Source organism: Chlorocebus sabaeus, chromosome 7 (assembly GCF_047675955.1).
Source record: "Chlorocebus sabaeus isolate Y175 chromosome 7, mChlSab1.0.hap1, whole genome shotgun sequence".
NCBI classification, from domain to species: domain Eukaryota; kingdom Metazoa; phylum Chordata; class Mammalia; order Primates; family Cercopithecidae; genus Chlorocebus; species Chlorocebus sabaeus.
The window spans coordinates 37,454,019-37,472,839 of record NC_132910.1 but is presented as its reverse complement, the minus strand read 5'-3'; the positions used below and the strand labels follow the sequence as shown (position 1 = coordinate 37,472,839).

At 39.4% G+C, this 18,821-nt stretch overlaps 2 protein-coding genes across 13 annotated transcripts in view; one reads left to right on the top strand and one right to left on the bottom strand.

Moving 5' to 3' along the window:
* The window catches only part of MAPK10 (mitogen-activated protein kinase 10), a 339,249-nt gene extending 337,638 nt beyond the window's left edge, over positions 1-1,611 (top strand). For 8 of the 9 annotated variants that reach the window (XM_037986452.2, XM_007999142.3, XM_073017471.1 and 5 more), the window contains one exon: positions 1,469-1,611. In XM_037986452.2, the coding sequence (XP_037842380.1) occupies positions 1,469-1,611 (143 nt within the window). Of the gene's footprint in view, positions 1-1,463 lie in introns of all 9 variants that reach the window. The other variant, XM_007999147.3, reaches the window with a different exon arrangement.
* A 303-nt stretch (positions 1,612-1,914) lies between these two features.
* Positions 1,915-18,821, bottom strand: part of ARHGAP24 (Rho GTPase activating protein 24) — a 529,930-nt gene continuing 513,023 nt past the window's right edge. For all 4 annotated transcript variants that reach the window (XM_007999132.3, XM_007999137.3, XM_007999134.3 and 1 more), the window contains one exon: positions 1,915-18,036. In XM_007999132.3, the coding sequence (XP_007997323.2) occupies positions 17,793-18,036 (244 nt within the window). In that variant the 3' untranslated portion in view covers positions 1,915-17,792. The remainder of the gene's footprint in view (positions 18,037-18,821) is intronic.

Below are 18,821 nucleotides of genomic sequence, written 5' to 3'. Positions count from 1 at the left end.
CAGATATAATTTTAGTGAGAATTCATCATCTCTTATTTGATTAGGGGATTATACTACAGATTTTCAATAGCGAGCTACTTCACAAAGCAAGTATGTTACCACTCACATTGCTTAGGTGTATAAAAAATATACAAGGAAAAAAAGTAAATGGATTGTTTCCAGGGCGCTCTGGTTTAATTATATTGCACAATGCCTTTGGTTCATCTTTCTTCTGTTGATCTCAAAGCTACTGGCAACTCAGCTTTCCTTTACTGAGTGATTACCATGGGCAAGTTTCTTCTCAGAGTTTCAAACTTATAGTCCCACATAACACATAAATAATTTTTTTCAAGTTAATCTAAGTTAGTAATTCAGAGTTCTTATTTGGAGATTCCAAGTAAGCAAGCCTGCTGGAGAGTAAGCTCATAAGCAAAAGGTGTGCTAAGCCTTCTCCTATATATATATTTTGTGTGTGTGTGTGTAACTTTCATCAACAGTCCTACTTATGTCCTACTGGCTTTTCTATATGCATTTTAAGTTTGATGTCATTAATGATGACATAATAGTATTTACTTTATATACCTTCCTTTCTCTAGAGATGTAGTCCCTAAGTAATTTGGATTTCTGAACTTCACTTCAGCTCCTATTTCTTGGATAGGACACTTGCATGCGTTTGTTTTAAAAGCTCCCTGCCTTAAAAATAACCAGGCTCAGATGACTCCATTAAGGGGTTTTGTTTGTTTCCTCCATAAGCCAGAGGTTTTCAATGCTTAACTGAATACAGTCTCTGAGGAGATTTTTAAAAATGTAAGTGCCGGCCGGGTACAGTGGCTCATACCTGTAATCCTAGCGCTTTGGGAGGCCAAGGTGGGCGGACCACGAGGTCAAGAGATCGAGACCATTCTGGCCAACATGGTGAAACCCCGTGTCTACTAAAAGTACAAAAATTAGCTGGGCATAGTGGCGTGTGCCTGTAGTCCTAGCTACTCGGGAGGCTGAAGCAGGAGGATTGCTTGAACCCAGGAGGCGGAGGTTGCAGTGAGCCGAGATCGCGCCACTGCATTCCAGCCTGGGCGACAGAGCGAGATTCCATCTCAAAAGAAAAAAAAAAAAGCAAATGCCTTGGCCTCACCTAAGGCCAATTATATTAAAATATATGCAGTGCAGTGGGAGCAGGGGAGGCAGTGTAACCAGATATTAGTGTTTTTTTTTTTTATAGAAAGTGTTGCAGGTGATTTCAAATATAGAGTGAGGTTTGATAACTACTGCACTAGCCTGTGAATAACTTGTGACGAGGGACTTTTCATTGCTATATCTTGATTGTCACCATTTAATATGCTCCCCTGTGTCAGCTGCTCTATAAAGACTTGCCAAGTGATTGATGGAGTGGACATCCCCTATTGTATTTGCCCATCCCTGAATCCTGAATGGCATTCAGATGGGTCTGGTTCTAGATTGAGTCATGTTGGTCTTCATTTTCTTAGCACAGGTGCAGCAGTGAACAGCAGTGAGAGTCTCCCTCCATCCTCGTCTGTCAATGACATCTCCTCCATGTCCACTGACCAGACCCTGGCATCTGACACTGACAGCAGCCTGGAAGCTTCGGCAGGACCCCTGGGTTGTTGCAGGTGACTAGCCGCCTGCCTGCGAAACCCAGCGTTCTTCAGGAGATGACGTGATGGAACACACACACATACACAGACACTCATGCACACTCACAAATGCAGACACACAACATCAAGAAAGCAGCAAGGGAGGGAATCCAAGCCTAAAATTAAATCAATCTTTCAGCCTGCTTCTTCCCCAGAGTTCTGTATTGCAGCTGAGCTCAAATGTATATTTAACTTCTAGTTGCTCTTGCTTTGGTCTTCTTCCAATGATGCTTACTACAGAAAGCAAATCAGACACAATTAGAGAAGCCTTTTCCATAAAGTGTAATTTTAATGGCTGCAAAACCAGCAACCTGTAACTGCCCTTTTAAATGGCATGACAAGGTGTGCAGTGGCCCCATCCAGCATGTGTGTGTCTCTATCTTGCATCTACCTGCTCCTTGGCCTAGTCAGATGGATGTAGATACAGATCCGCATGTGTCTGTATTCATACAGCACTACTTACTTAGAGATGCTACTGTCAGTGTCCTCAGGGCTCTACCAAGACATCATGCACTGGGGTACCACATGGTCCATTTCATGTGATCTATTACTCTGACATAAACCCATCTGTAATATATTGCCAGTATATAAGCTGTTTAGTTTGTTAATTAATTAAACTGTATGTCTTATAAGAAAACATGTAAAGGGGGAATAAATGGGGGGAGCGAGCTCTCTCAGACCCTTGAAGATGTAGCTTCCAAATTTGACTGGATTAAATGGCACCTGTATACCAATTTGTAGAAAGAACATATGTGATACTTATGTAAAGTGTGGGGGGAGTGGGTCGTAGTTTTCAGGCACGAAATGGTTTGGCCTTTAGGAGGCAGGTGTGAATAAAAGCTGAGAGACTTTTCTGTGACAGTGAAGAGTAGGAGAGACTGGAGAGTAGTGTGCGTTATGGACTAAGACTAAAAGGAGGTTATTACCCAGATACTAAGAGACACTGGTGTCCCTATTTTAGATATTTGGCCCTATTCCCATTTGTCATTTCTCAATTACTGGTCACAACAAGAGGCCACTGGAGAAAGTGGCAGGTGGTGAAGCAAGGTTATTGCGTGTGCTTTTGATGATAAGAATCTCTCTCTGGAACTGAGCAGAATTGCCTCCGTGTGAATTCCTTCAACAAAAAAATGAGCCTGCCTACACTACTTTCAGGTTGTGGATTATGTTTTCCATGTGAGGGCAGCTTCCCTGGTTCATACTCTACCAAAGTTTTGTTTTGAGAAATAATATCACTTTCCTCTTCTGAAATTAAAAAAAAAAAAAAGTCAATAAGAATAAAACCCCCAAAGCACAGTGTGAGTCTCAGGTTAGCATTTTAAAACATCTCCAGAGACATTGTTATTCCTCAGGAGTTTCCCCGACTCTTTGATGTGGCTAACGTTTCATGTTTATTTATTTATTTTCATAAGTATGAGCAATCGAAGAAGGGCTATCATCTGAGTTTTGTACTGCAGTAGATGTAAGAGCAATAACTCTGCCCATAAATTTGCTGCTGCCAAATAGTTCTAGCAATATGAGTTTACCTTAAAAGCCATGAAGCATTAATGTCAATGTTTAGCAAAATCTCCTGAATTTGGCTTAAATTAAATGAAAGTGCTTTCCTGAGCACTTAAGGAGGCACTGTGAAACATCTTGGTTATATAAAAGGCAATACCAAGGTGATCTCAGCAATAATTGGTTCAGGCTTCCCTTCTTATTCACTTCAAAGTATCCATCACAGTTATTTGCACTCTGACCATGTTGGTGCTCACCAAAGTGGTGATATTTCACCTGAAGAAGTGAAAGACAGGAAGTGGATGGTTGATGAGTGTGAACTGACTGGTAAATAGAATACCCCCAAAACAGAGCAAACAAGAATGCCAGTGCTCCGAAAACTGCCTTAAATATAATAATAGGGAACTTTCTTTCTCTCTTCAAGCAATAGAGTCCACAGAGAACTGCACCCACCTGCACCATCGCCATGCCAGCGGTGCTGCCATTCTGAGATTGTTTCACACAGATTCAGTACATGTGATCATTTGCTCAAAATAAAGAGAAGAACATTCCTTTGTGCAGCTTGTCCCCTGGAATAAAAATGGCCCATTTTCTCTATTTTGCTACCATTTTGGGGTTAATATTGCAGAAAACCTGATTGTTAAAAATGCCTCCTCAGTCACATGAGCTCTCTCTCTTTTCTTTCAGTCCTATTCTGTTTTTTTTCCCCCAAACAAACAAACAAACAAAAAGACCAAAACACTTCTCCTCTCTGTATCTCTAATTCTTTACTCATTTTCTTTCTCTGTACTTTTCTCTTGATATATCTGTGGCCTCCCCCCTCCTTTGCCTTATGCCACGTGGGATTAAGTGCAGAGAGCAGGAAGCTGCTTTAAAGAAAGTCTCAAGGGGAATTTCGTCAGCCCCAAGATGACATCACAACACAGAAGGAAGTCTCCAGCCAGCATCTTCAAAGTGCTTGACAGGCTATCTCTCGCATCTGCAGAAATGGTGAATTTCCCCCTCAGATTAAACCAGGCAAGAACTAGACAGGGCCCCTTCCCCGCTGTTAGTACCTTCCCAAAGCTCAGTTAGTCTTATGTCTTCTGTGCATGGCTCTTGGGAGCTGATTAGCTTTAGCCAGATTTCCCTTATGGACAAGAGAAAAATGGAACAAATTCCTCGAATGTAAGTATCATTTACAAATAGAGGTAAGGATTTGGTCTCCAGTATTTTTGCAAGATCAATTTTATTAGGTGATTAAATCAAGGTAGATGATGAAACAACAAAGAGAATCACCACTGTAAAAGCCCCCCAGTCCTTTTACCACTAGGTCTGCTTTCCTATAATATCTCTAGGAGGTCATGATATTATCACATTCACAGAATATAGTATGTTCTGCATTCACTTATCTGTCTTGTTAACACACACACACACACACACACACACACACCCCAAATATTTCTTAGTCACCTGTTATTTCCCAAGAACATCCCAACTTTTCAGGTAGGCAAGTGTCAAGTCACCTGGACAATATTCCTGAAAAAAGTGAAGGTCCTACCCGGGGTTGGGGCTCATTTTGGAACATGAAGTTGGCACTCTGAGGAGCCTAACCTTCCGTCACTTCTTTAGGGCAGTTGGCTGGCAGTGATTGTTAATAAAATCTTCTGCAGTGTTTTGTAGGAAGGATGGCTGTGTATTCATGCACAGGGGGAATTAAGCTGCTGCAAGAGTTTGGCAAAACCACCACCACTTTACTATTAATATGTCTTTACTATTTTTATATGTGTTTTATGGGTCAGCGTGTTCAATTTTAAATAGGAATACTCTAGCCTTACACCGGAATTTCTTCTTGTGGAATAAAAACTGATAATAATCTTTCATCTTCAAGAATCTGATGACTGGGTTTTGTAGGAACGTACCCCACAGTTGGGCCAGAGACTGGCCAGTTCCCACCAACTGGAGTAAGCTATTTAATTCAGGGCCAAGAAGCTCATAGTTTTTTCAATCTGTTATCAGAAAAATATTAGGTAAAGACACTGATAGTAGCTGACTGGTAAAACCAAAAGTTGGCCTTAGCAAATGGAACTAGTAAAAAATAGATAAAAATACATAAAACCTTTTATGTCCTGTCAAGGAAAAAAAAAATAAGAAAACCTGATTTTTTTTTAATTTTCAATATTCATTGCAAAACCTAAATTATACAAAATCTATTTCGATTTGAATCTCTTAACATATGAACAGCCACATCTTAAGTGCATTATGCTCTGTAAGGTGTGTTATTAGCCAGCTTTGCTGAAAAAATATATCTTCTACAGCTCAGAAAGAGGCGTAAAACTGCTTTAGAAATTTTTGATCCCAGCTACTTTGCATCCAAACAAGAACCTTACTCCCCACTCACAATCCCCCATACACATTTTAATTATAAGAGTTCAATGTTTTCCACAGATATCATTAAACCAAGCAAGGAAACACCTGTCTGTAAAAACAACAAAAAAGTTACAATGTAAATAGTTATTTTAGCTACTTTCTTTGTGATTAGAGGATAAGATTTTGTTATTTCTTTTGGCACTGAGTCCTTTAACTATCTGAAAATGGTTCACTTTGACCTGTTTCTTTGGTCAGCCAAACTGAAGTGAGGGGCCTCTGTTTATATATAGAATCTTGTATATGTAACTTTATTTATGTGGGACCAATGGCCAGTATATTCTAATGGACACAAATCTCCCAATCCTTATCTAGGAGTATCTGTTCACCTTGCCATGTCCATCTTGCAATGAGACCTAACTTGCACCTGCCTGTTTTTCTGCATGATTGGACTCCAAAGACTATTACCAATGATGAGAATTGTCCTGTGTCAGTGTTTATAAAATGGACTTGAAGCACACACACATGCATACCCACATTCACATGCACCCTTACAATTCTAGATCAACCCTGGAAGGCAAAACCATGTATGTTCAGTTTCTTTGCAAGGTCTGAGCGGTGAGGACTAAATTCAGTCAGCCTAATGGGTAAAATGCAACCTCAGTGATGCTTAATAAGGATTTAAAATCATTCAAGTCATTTCTGTGTTCTTTCTCACACCCTTTCCTTTCTATTTTCTCTTCCTTTATTTTCAAAATGTCTGTGGAACAAGAGGATGAAGTGGGGGAGAACTTTTGCTGCTTTTGGCTCTTTTTAGGTAATATGGAGTCTATCTATTGTGATTTCTGTTTCTTATGGATTATTAAAATCAGAGAAAACCTGCTTCTCTCAACATAAAACCAAATCCAAACCCCGACATTGTTGGAGTTTCCTGTTGACAATGGTTGTGATGCTGCTCGTTGTCTTGAGTTGCATGTACCGACAGTAGCTCTGAAGGGTCTCATGTTTTCATTTTGGCAACTGGTAAAAGAAACTTGTAGTGTGGTCTGATTGTGCCAGGGAATAAATAAGAAATAAGGAATGACCTACTTACTCACCTTGGGTCAAGAGTGTGTGATATGAATGTGACCATGTAGAAATCTGCGTTTTCATTTGACACTGGTTTCTTCTAAAAATGACCTTCATTTCTGTCTGCAGATACTAGTTGGATATCCGCAATTCAGTAATTTCTTTTTAAGGTATAAAATCAATGAAGAAAAAAAAGATCATCTTTTGGGGGGCATTAGGTAAGTAGAGCAGGGTTAAATTTATTAGATTAATTATCAGATTCCTATTCATTTTAACTATTTTCCAAGAGAAAAGGCAAAAGCCTTTGTTTATCTACATGATATCCAACTTTACTATCTCAAACTCCCTGGAGAATTAAAAATATATATTATTTTGTGGTTGGATGAAGAGGTCACTGCACTTGCATTAGTTTGCTTTGCAGTGTCTGAACAATGTTGAAGAGTGGCCCTTCTATTCTGTAAATAATATTTTATTTGACCAATTAACTATTAGAAAGCCTGGAAGATAAACATACACATTATTTTGAGTTATCACATTTATCCTTTTACCTAGATCCTGTTGGAAGAGAGAAAGCAACAGCCTTTTGTTATCTCTGCAACAGCATCTATCCCAGTTTAAATCACAAATCCTTACTCTCTTTTAAAGAAGTCCAGCATAGGTACCTAAAAATACTCACAGGAATAAGAAGGGAAATTGCATTCCACAAGATTATTGCTCATAAAGAGTCAGAAGGAGTTATTGGTGCATTCCTGATACCATAAATGGTTACTGAACATTTGGTATTTTTGACCAAGTTCACAGTAAGAAGAAAAAAGGGTCTTGGACTCGCTTTTCTTGAAGATTTCTTATGGAGCAACCAACCTAGAAGGATGAATCTGCTTGCCAATAACAACACTGGGTCACAGCCAAGGCAGAGGTTTTTGACATTGCCAATTCATCACAGTGATGTTTCGTATTTGTAACATATCTTTTCTCCACGGATGTTGAAAGGCATACTTGGATGACATATGCTAATAGTGAAACACACTGAAAGTCCCACCATCACAGATCACTTTATGTTGGGAACCACTCTATGTGGCAAGTCATCTGTCCCAGTTCCAGACTAAATTTCAACTGCTCAACCATTTAGAACATTGTAGTCTGTTTAAGGCACTAAAAATGTGCTGTAGAAATTTATATTTCTCAGACACATGAAATGTGATGACACATCCATCAACAAGTCAAACACTCCTTTGAAATTTTCTACCTTATGTCAAATATTTCTTTCTTTTAAAGGCATTCCTATCCTGGTATAAAACCCAACATAAAATAATTTTAGGAAATTTAAGGAATTCAAATTTCACTCCATGGAGTACGTGGCTTTATTTCTTCACTGAACTTCTAGTAATGTTCTTCACCTGATCTTGTCTGCAGTGTTTAGACAAGAGTCCAGATCATTTGCAACTCAAAAGCAGGTACAAAATGTTATCCATCTTAAAAACCCCTCACATATTCCCTAGAAGACTGTCCCACACATAATTTGCCTTCCATTAACACTTGTGAACACATCCTGGTGAAAATATTGTCTATGAACAATTATACCAAAAAAATCAATTTTTATAATGCAAATAATATTTTACATGCACCAAGGGGATTCATAATATTAAAGTATTTCTTTTATAAAAGGAAGGTTTTCAGAAAGCGATGGCCTGTTCCTTCAATGTTAATATATTGCAAACTTGGATTTGGTGTAAATCAAGCCCTAAGAATACTGCTCTGAATTTCTAGTTTAATTTCTGAGCGACATTCTAAAGCAGTTCATTAATTTATTTCAAAAACGTTTCTTGGACACTTCAGTGTAGGAGATATATATTGCATGGTCCTTAACCTAAAAAATTCAGAGTTAATAAATCTTTGTTTAAAAAAACTAAAGCAAATATTTTTATTTCATTTATTTACTATCTTTTTACATATGTATTTAAATTAGTGGTGTGACTTGCATGAGTCCATTTTTATTATTTGCTTAAAGCAATGAAACAAGGAGTCTGCCTCTTTCAATGGTCTCATTTTGTCTAATTATATCAGTATACTTCATGAATCAGCATAAGAGGATTTTGAATATTTTCCATTACATTATAAGAGATGAAACTACTTTTAAAAATTATTTAAAATTTAAAATTTATTTTTAAAATGCATGGATGTTCTTTTCTGCATTGCAGAAAATTTGCTTTGATATATGGTTCCTTTGAGAGCTATTGGACCTGGATGCTGACTGAGTGTAGGGTTTGTACTTTCAGCCTCAGTCTCCAAATTAGCAAATGGTATCACAATGGGTACTGAAGCTTCTTATATGAAGCCAAATCTTTGGAGTCTGTTCAGTCTCTGGGTGACTGTTGGAACCCTAAAATAACTTAAAGCAGAATTTGGTCATATATTGTTTTTTTCCAACTGAGGACATCCCTGAACATCTGAACCAGAAATTTGACATAGAGCTGTAAATATTCACTCATTCATTCATGCAACAAATATTTATTTATCAAGCACATCAATCATCCAAGGACTGTTCTAGGTACACATAGCTGTGAGGAAGTCAGCAAATCTGCCTTCACTTGGTCTGCATTCTAGTGGAGAAGTCAGAGGTAAGTACGAAGACCACAAAGCAACTTAAATAAGGTGTGAAAGGGATGCTATTTTAGACAGAGTGGTCAAGGCAAGTCTCTCAGAAGAGGTGCTACATGCTCAGAGACCTGACTAAAGTGAGAGAGTGAGTTATTGACATGGAGAAGGGCGTTTCAGACTCTGAAGAGAAAGCAAGGGCAGGCTCTGGAAGCAGAGCTTGCTTACATACATGAGGAGGGGCAAAGAGTCTTGTGGATAAAGCAGAATGAAAAGAGAAAGTGGGATTGTAAATGAAATTGGAGAGAGAAGCAGGGGTCAGATCATGGCAAGATCTTGAGATTTTATTCTAAATATGGGAAAATGGTGGTTAGATCTGAGAAAGAAAATGATATAAGCTAAATTTTCTTTTTAAAATGATTCCTTTGGCTACTGAGTAAAGAGGAATCTCAGGAAGAAAGATTAGAATGGGAACAAAAAATCCATTGTAGGATAAAACATTAATCCAGGAAGACATGATAGGGCTTAGACTAGGAAACGGAGATGCTGAGAAGGATTTGAATTCTGGACCTATTGTGAAGGCAGAGCTGACATGATTTGCTGATAGATTGATATTGTGATATGAAAGAAAGAGATCAGAAATGACTAGATGTTTTTTACCTAAACCATGAAGTAAATGATAGTACAGTTGACAGAGATGGTGAACGATGGGTTAGAAGAACACTGGGGAGAAAATCATGTTTGTTTTTGGAATGTCAGTTGGAGATGTTTATTAGATGTCCTAGTGGAGGCCGGGCACGGTGGCTCACGCCTGTAATCCCAGCACTTTGGGAGGCCCAGGCAGGCGGATCATGGGGTCAGGAGATCGAGACTATCCTGGTTAACATGGTGAAACCCCGTCTTTGCTAAAAATACAAAAAATTAGCCGGACGTGGTGGCGGGCACCTGTAGTCCCAGTTACTCGGAGGCTGAGGCAGGAGAATCATTTGAATCCGAGAGGCAGGGGTTGCAGTGAACCGATATCGAGCCACTGCACTCCAGCCTCGGTGATAGAGTGAGACGCTGTCTCAAAACAAAACAACACTGCAACAACAACAACAACAAAAATCCAAGTGGAGTACCAGGAGCATCTTGTAAGCTGGAGTTAAAGGAAGAGGTTGAGCTGAAACAGAAATCTGAGAAAAATCAGCTTATAAATAGTATTAAAAACCATGAGTCTGTAGGAGCCCACCGAAAGACAGCACAGTTAAAGAAGAGAAAATCAAAGATAGAAATGCCTCTCACTCCAATGTACAGACATCAGAAAACAGGAGGGTATTCCAGAATGTTCAGTGAGGTAGAGGGAAAACCAGGAGTGTGCTGTCCTGGAAACCAAGTAAAGAAAGTGTTTCAAAAGTGAGGGAATGGGCAGGAGAGGAGTGTTACTGAGAAGCTGAGTAAAATGGGAACTGAAGATTCACAGTTGGACTAAATCTGTTTGAAGGTCATTGATGACCCCAATGAGAGCAGTTTCTATGCAGTATTGAGCAAGAAAAGAGTAACTCGAGTGAGTTCAAGAGAACATGTGAAGTGAAGAAGTAGAAATGGATACAGAAAATTCAGAATATTTTTTTACAAAGTGCAGCAGAAGAATGATGTAAAAGTTGGAGATAAATGTGAGATTGAGATAATTTTTTAAAAGCTAATATAGCATGGGTAATAGTGTTGGTGGGGCCAAGACAGAAATAGCAAAACCGATAATGCAAAAGAGAAAGGGGTATTTATTTGATAGAGTAACATGCTTGCAAAGGCTGGAGGGATGGGCTCCAGTACATGGGCAGAGGCACTGGTCCTGCACAGTAATTGTAGCAGGAGGTGAGGTGGTGTGCACAGAGGCAGGTATTTTGGGAATATGGTGATGTGATGGGCATAAGTACATACTCTTCTGGTTTTTTTTTTTTTTTTGTCTCAGTAAAGATAGAAGTAAGATTGTCAGTTGAGAATGAAGAGAAGAGTTTATGGAAGTTTAAGAAGTGTGAAATTGACCTTGGAAACTGTGAAAATAAGTTACTGGACAGTAATGAAAACCATGTGAGCCATAGTTATATAAATACAAAGGAACACAGGTCAACATGGTGGTCTTTTGCCCTACAGTCATGTTTAGTTTTTTTAGGCACAGGTTAAGAGTAAGAAAAGACTAGTTTTAGTTTTATAGAGTCGCATTTTGTTTATTTTTAATTCTCAAATGAGTAGCACAGTGCTGGGTGAGTAGCTAATGGGATTTGGGCATGGGGGCAAGAGAATAATCATGAGAAGGAACCACAGAAGCTAAGCCGGTCAAGGAGGAGAGTAGTGAAATGGGGGATGACAGTCCGTGAAAACATACCAAGTTGGAGTGATGGTGCTAAGGGTGGTGACTAGAGAGAGAAGAAGAGATGACCACAGCGTGGCATGCTTGAAATAGAACTGTTGGCGATGCCCACAATTAGTCATGACACAGTACGTGGTATAACCATGAGTGTGGTGGCTGATGTTCAGGCAGTGGCAGAACAAGATTTTCAAAAGTCATCAAGGAGCTGAATGGCCAAGATGGTGAATGGAGTATGAGTGGGGAGGGTGAACGGGTTAGGTGCTAGAATATTCAGTCAATGATAAGGAGACGTGCTTGTAAGAAGGTCATTAGAGAGGAAGAAGGATCAAAGGTCTGAAAGCAGCTGCAAATAGCAAAGCAAGGTCTGTTTCCCCTTCAGGCCAATAATATGCAGGTTGCAGGAGAGGAAAACAGCTGGGCTTGAGAGAGAGGTCTGCAGGGAAAGTGGCGTCTTCAGGAGGCAACCATTATTCAGAGAAGAGGACATAGGTGATGGCAGCTGTAAGATCTAGAGGGGATAATGGAAAAGTCTTAGGCAGGGGGAAGGCATTGGAGATAGAAGCAAATGAGAGAATACACTGGGCAACATGGGGATAAGCAAATAGATGAAGGAAAAATGGCATGGGAACTTGGACTATTTTGGCAACAGGTAACCAGCGATGAGAGCAAGATGGCATGACCCTGGGGATCACTTCAGTGTGGTGCATAATTAATCTAGTGAATCATGAGGGGGCAGGGAACAGGGAATGGGAGTGTGGAGAAGAGAGCGCTGGGATGGACATCCTCTATTCAGAAGAACGGGTGGGATGATCAGGGCCTCCCACAGAGGTAAGAGACAGTTTTGCTCAAAGAAAATGATGCCAGTTTGGTTTGCCCCTTAACAATTCAGTGTTCTCCTGTTGCCCTTACTCTCTACTTAAGAAAAGGCTGCCTCACAGTGGCTTATCCCTCAAGAGGCCATACAGACAGCAGCTATACAGAAGTTCATAAAGAGTATCATTCAGCCCTGGACCTGAGCCACAAATGGTGCTTTAAAAACCACACTTTTCATCAGCTAAACTTTTTACTCAAAGATCTACAGTAGTTTCAGTAGATTTTAGCTGCCTGGGGAACTGTTAGTTCTCCAAGTCACTTCAGAGCAAGAGGCCCTTAAGCTGGGCAGTTCTAACTTGCAACTCATTCCCCACTTGTGCAGTTAAGAAGACTACTAAGAGAATAATGAAACAGACCTTTGGGAGCCACAGTTCCAGCACTCCTTTCCTGTAGTTTGTGAGTTCAAACAAGGCAAAATGTTTCCAGCTCTGGATGCTTTCTTTGAATAAGAGAGTAGAAGCCACATGGGTACTAAGTGTTTTCAGGTCTCATGGTGTGCTGCTAAAGGGTTATGTACAATGCCATCTTGATGGCATGAACTGGGTAGGTCATGCTTATTTTATTGAAAAGACTCCCTAGGGTCTGCCGTGAAGGCACATTTGCCATGCTGTTCCATAGGCTAGGAAGGCCCCTTACCGAAACTGCAGCTCTGTCTCATGACTTCCTACTGGTCTTTCAGGACTCACACCAAAGTCATGGCTCTGCAGTGCTCTCCTCAGCTTCACCTTTATGGTCTCTTTAGTTTCTTCTATAGCACATCATATAACATGACAATAAGTGTAAATTTATGTACCCAGGAGGACCTAGTCCATAGCGCTCAGTTTATTCATCATAGCCCTTAGAAACATTCATTGTATGTTATCCGATACCTTTAACACCCAACATCATCTTCAGTGTAGACATGCATAGAGTTGATGAAGGACAGTTATACGTAGTTGTTTAGACATGATTTTCAGATCATGGATGTAATTGTACCATCTCAGAAAGAAAGAGTGGTTTGGGTTACTTTCCTTGCCATCAATCCCTGGTAGATTATCTGGGCACAGATGAACTTAAGAGTCTCTGAGACCAAGATATAATTATGTCCTGTGCTGGTGACCATGATACTTTTACTGCTGGTCAAATCCCTGAGGCCAGAGCCTTGCTATGTTCCTTAGAAGCTGAAACACTCTTTCAATAGAAATGATTTGAGGGCTGATAGTTTCTATTTAGTGAGCACTTACCATGTCCCAGGCACTCTGCTAATCCCTTCATCTACTGTACTACCTTCCTCATAAAAATATGATAAGGGAGGAACTATTAACCCTACTTCCAGAAAAAAACAAATTTAGGCTTATATATATTACATAACTTAAGTTCATAAAGCTATGAGGTGGCAGAGCGGGGTTTGAACCCTGGTCTTTGATTCTAAAACTCATGCATGTGGTACTCTAATCAAGTGCAGCTCTGCAGTGTAAGGAACACTGGGGTTTGTGGAAAGCAGCACATTCTTTAATGCTGTCCTGAATCCTCAAGGTGTTGTAATTATATCAGTAATATAAACTACCCAGCTTGGGAATGATTTTTTGAAGGACATCCCAGCTTGAGAATCAATGGGAATAATTACTTAAACTCCACTTGGAGTTTTTAGTCATTTCATAATGTTACATATAAAATCATGTTTCAGTGGAACTGACATCATAGGTAATTCTGTCTTAAATGTTCTCCAAAGGATACCCAGACATCTAGTTTGAATAGCGATGCTAACACAGTAGGCTCCACATCTGCAAGCAAATCCTTTATCCTGAGTTTATAACTTAAGATTCATTTTAATTACCTAAATAGTTTTAAGAGGCACATACAGGCTGCAGCAAATGAAATCTTGATATTACCTAACTACTTTGTATCTTTATTGATTTCCAATTTATTCTTATGTTAATTACAATTAATATTGTCTAGGTTTTTTGTTTAACTAATGGAAATCCAGATGAACATGCTGCTCGTGGTATCCATTGATTAGTGCCATCATCACTGAAATTGACAATTAAAATTGACAATATCATCCCTCAAATATTACAGGCCACATAACATACGTGTGTGTTTGTGTGCATTGCATTCCCAAAAATTACTGCAAACTCACTGTGCTGGCAGTCTCTTTGGCATAAGGCATGAAGGGATTTAAGAGCAAGAAGATACAATCCTGGCCTCTTACGAAGCTCCATTTATCAATGGAGTTATCAATGGAGCAAAGTGACAGGCACTGGGATAAGCACATTACATACCACCATTAACCACAGCAACATCCCTACTTTGTTGGCGTTATTATCTCCAGCTTGTAGATGAGATCAGACAAGTCAAGTTACATGGTATTGCCACGTATCTTGCATAAGGCATGTTGAGAGGCAGATCTAGGTTTGAATGGCTCTCAATTTTCTGCTATTTCCACTTCACCACTCACCCTCCTAAATTGTTTATTATTTGGTGAAGAAAATAATCCAATGTGGGAAAGACAGAAAGAGATATACGCAAATTGGGGCACAAAAAGCAACTAACACTGCTTTGAGATTCTGGGAAGCTTCATGAGGAAACTGACATTGATTTGTCTCTTAAAGGATGTTTGGAGTGTGCCAGCTAGAAGGAAGGCATCAAGAAGGACACAGCAATAGCAAGTGGAAAGTTCTAGAGGCATGAAATGGCATGGCAGGTGTGGTGTGAAGTGGTAGGAGACAAGAATGAAACTGGAGGTAGGGCCTTTTACACTATGTGAAGGGCTTTGTCCTGGGCAAGTGACAGTCATCATATGTAATTAGCAAGATCAAGCTTTGGTCAAACGAATAATTTCAAAAAGGTAACCTGCAAAGGACAAAAGTCCAGGAGAGATGCTGGAACAAAAGGTGCTGGGTAGGATGCCTTCATCAAAGGTAAGGGAAAAGTGGTTAAAGAGAGCAGATTAAAAAAGCAAAGATGAGTGGAACAGACTAGCTGGTGAGCACATTTATGAGTGAAGAATGAGGTAGAAAAGAAAAATATGAGTTGGCTGGGCGCGGTGGCTCGCACTTGTAGTCCCAGACAAATTAAGTAACCCGTCATTGCCATGCATCCTGCATAACTTTTGGGAGGCTGAGTGGGGCAGATAGCTTCAGCCCAGGCATTTGAGACCAGCCTGGGCAATATGGTGAAACCCTGTCTCTACAAAAAAATACAAAAATTAGCTGGGCATGGTGGTATATGCCTGTAGTTCCAGCTACTTGGGAGGCTGAGGTGGGAGGATCACCTGAGCCTAGGGAGGTCAAGGCTGCAGTGAACCATGATCACACCACTGCACTCAAGACTGGGTGATAGAATGAGAGAGTGAGACTGTCTCAAAAAAAACAAAAAAAAAAAAAAAAAAAAGGAAAGAAAAGAAAAAAATATGAATTAACATTTATGGAGTCCTTTTTGTATTCTACTAGCAGCTGTGCTCAGCCTAACCCAAGCTATCTCATTAAGACCACATAACAACTCTATAGGAGTATTATTTTTATTATTCCAATTGCACAGAGGAAAAATAAGTTATGCATGGAAGGTTCAGTAGTAACAGCTGGCAAATTGTAGACCATTGGAATCCAAGCAGTTTGAATGAATATCTTTATGTTTTACTAGTACATCATATAGCTTTCTGGATGAGTCTGAGGTTTTTATCAACTATGATAAGGACTGGAAATAGGTGAAAAGATATGAAGGGAGATCAATTTTCACATTTTGAGTTTGAATTTCCTATCATGTGTCCAGGTGGAAGTAACTGGTTAAATAATTGAAGGACAGAGAAAAGGGAATTAAAGAAGTTATTGCTATAAAGGTACTGGTTGATACCATAGGACCACAGACACTTGCTCAGTGGGAGGGTAAAAATAAAAGCAAGACAGTGGCAAGGATGACAACGGTACAGACCACTTTCCCTCTTGAAAATAAATAAGCACATGCAAGCATTCAACCTTCAAACAATGCAAACCCCATAAACTCGAGTATGCAGTCTTTATTTCTGATTTTGACTTTTGTAACTTTCTGTTCTACTATGAGAAAGATTATTTGCCTGGCTTCTCAAAACCGTTGTCTTATTGTGAAGAACTGTTCTCTCAAAACTCTAGCTCCAAAGAGCCCTGGGTTTTTCTAGAAAATTAGCATTGCTGAGGTTCCCATATTTGCCAAAATTGGAACTTTAGGCATTCACCTTTTAAAATTATTGTATATTTTCAACAGGAAACACTGATACTATCAAAATTAGAAGCAAAATAGTTTGTTTCTTCCAAACTTTTCTTCTTCTCCTCCTGCACCCTGGCCCCCTCCCACTAGCTTCTTGCTGCAAACCAACTTTGCCAACTGTAGTAGGGAGAGAATCCCAGATGGCAATAGCCTGAGTGAGAAAAAAATGTCACTACATGACACATACTCTAGCAGTTTCACTCAGAGGGAAACAGTAATACCATTTCACTGCTGGTATTCTAAAGTGCCATTGTTGGGAGGTGGGAGAGGTTTGAGTGGGAGACAGGTGCTCACATGGGCATGGTTTAGCAAGCATTGTTTCCCAATTCCTAAGTAGCAGGAAGAATTCCTCTACAACTATCCAGCAGTTAAAGAGATTTAGTCCAGAATGACAGAGTAATTCAAAGCCTGAATGGTTAAATGCCATTCTTTACCATTTTTTTTCTTCTCTAAGGAGCATCCTGCATTGGTGATACACACTGAGGATCTGGCAAGGTAGACAGTGGGCCTCAGAAAGGGACTTTCTCATGGAGTCTCAAAGTTCCTATGTCAAATCGTCTAGCAAAGGCAAAACTGAGTGATGCCAGGGGAAGAATTTTAAAAGCAGCTCAAGGGTTCCTGGTGATTCGACTATATTTTATAAAAGTATTTACATTTCTCTTTTTGGTCATGACAAAGTCTATTGGCACAAACAGCACAGCCAAGAAGTATTCTTCTGATTTTAATAACTCATATATTTATATATATATATTTATATTTTTGCTTATCTTCATTTCCTCAGCAAAAAGGGAAATAAAAATATTGATCTATAAAATAAGCTGATGATAACACAATGCCAAAAATAGCTTATGTTAAGTGCAAGGGATGAAGCTTGAAAGCAAGCTAAATTGCAACAACATATTGATTTAACATTTTAAATACAAGACTTGCAATAAAATAATTCTTGAAATATGCTTCTCATTTTTAGTTGACTTTTGAAAAACTACTCTATATACACATATCCAGTTGTAACACTTGACAGTAGCATTATGGGGCATGATATAACTTTGGTACACATTGCAGATATGGATGGTTAATGTCTGTAAATGATATTCCTTCACCAGTTAGACTTCTGTACATCCAGGTGACCAGCCACCTGGTTCTAAGTCATATCCCACCAGAATCGCTGGAGCCCTTGCCAGAGCCATTGGAGACGGCAGGCGAAAGCAGGCTCACTGGATCCATATTGTGTTTCCTCTCTCGGTTCTCCTGGGTTCCACTGTCAGTTCTCCAAATGTGGAAAAAAACTGCTCCATTTCTTTCTGTAGCATGTCATTTCTTTTCTCAGCATCTTCTTTTGCTCGCTCGGCATTTCGCATTTTTATTTCTATCATTGTGAACTTTTTCCTCTCCTGATCCAGTTCATCATGGAGGCTCATCATTTCTGTTTCCAAAGTCAAGTTTCGCTGTTCTAAGCTACAAAGGATGTGGGGGTGGGGGTGGGGGTGGGAGGGGGGCGGGCAGGGAGGCAAGAGTAAGAGATAAAGTGATTTTATTCACTTGAAATGCAAGAGGCATACAAATATTTTCTAAACTCTATGATGCTTAGGAAATTGGAATAAAGCCCTTTCAATGATTTAAAAGATGTAATTTTGTTTTATTATTTTACTATTTGCTAAGATGATTTACTGTCAGTTTAGTAATTAGTCCCAAGGCCTCTCTTGTAAGCAGCTGTCATTTAATAGAAAATAAGTGAATGCCAGCACAGAGAAACCAGTGACACATGCCGGAGAGAAGAGACAGAAAGCTTCCTGGACGTTAAATTGTAAACTTGACTATACTAAATGCAGCGGGGAAGTCTGATAAAGTTGAAAAAACAAAACAAAACAAAACAAAAAACAAAACAGGGGGCCATAACATTTGCTTTCTATAAAAGGAAAAATAGTGACAGGAAAATGTCATTGTTGGTTAAATTCACTGCTAAGAATGGGGTTTTTGGAAGCATATAGAGTCCCATCTTGTAAAAGAGTACCCAGAGTAGTGAGCTTACATTGATACGAGAGGTAAAGATCACACGTGTTAAATAAGCACTGCATCTTATATTTTGTAAAAATAAAGCCCATTCCTTGTTATCCCCAATTCTACTGCTTCCCAAGTTATTAATATAGCTTAGGACATAGGTAGTTTATATCTGTATAAATTGATAGTTGTTTTGTACAGCTGTATTAATAGCTTTTGGATAATTGTAGAATTCACAGTAA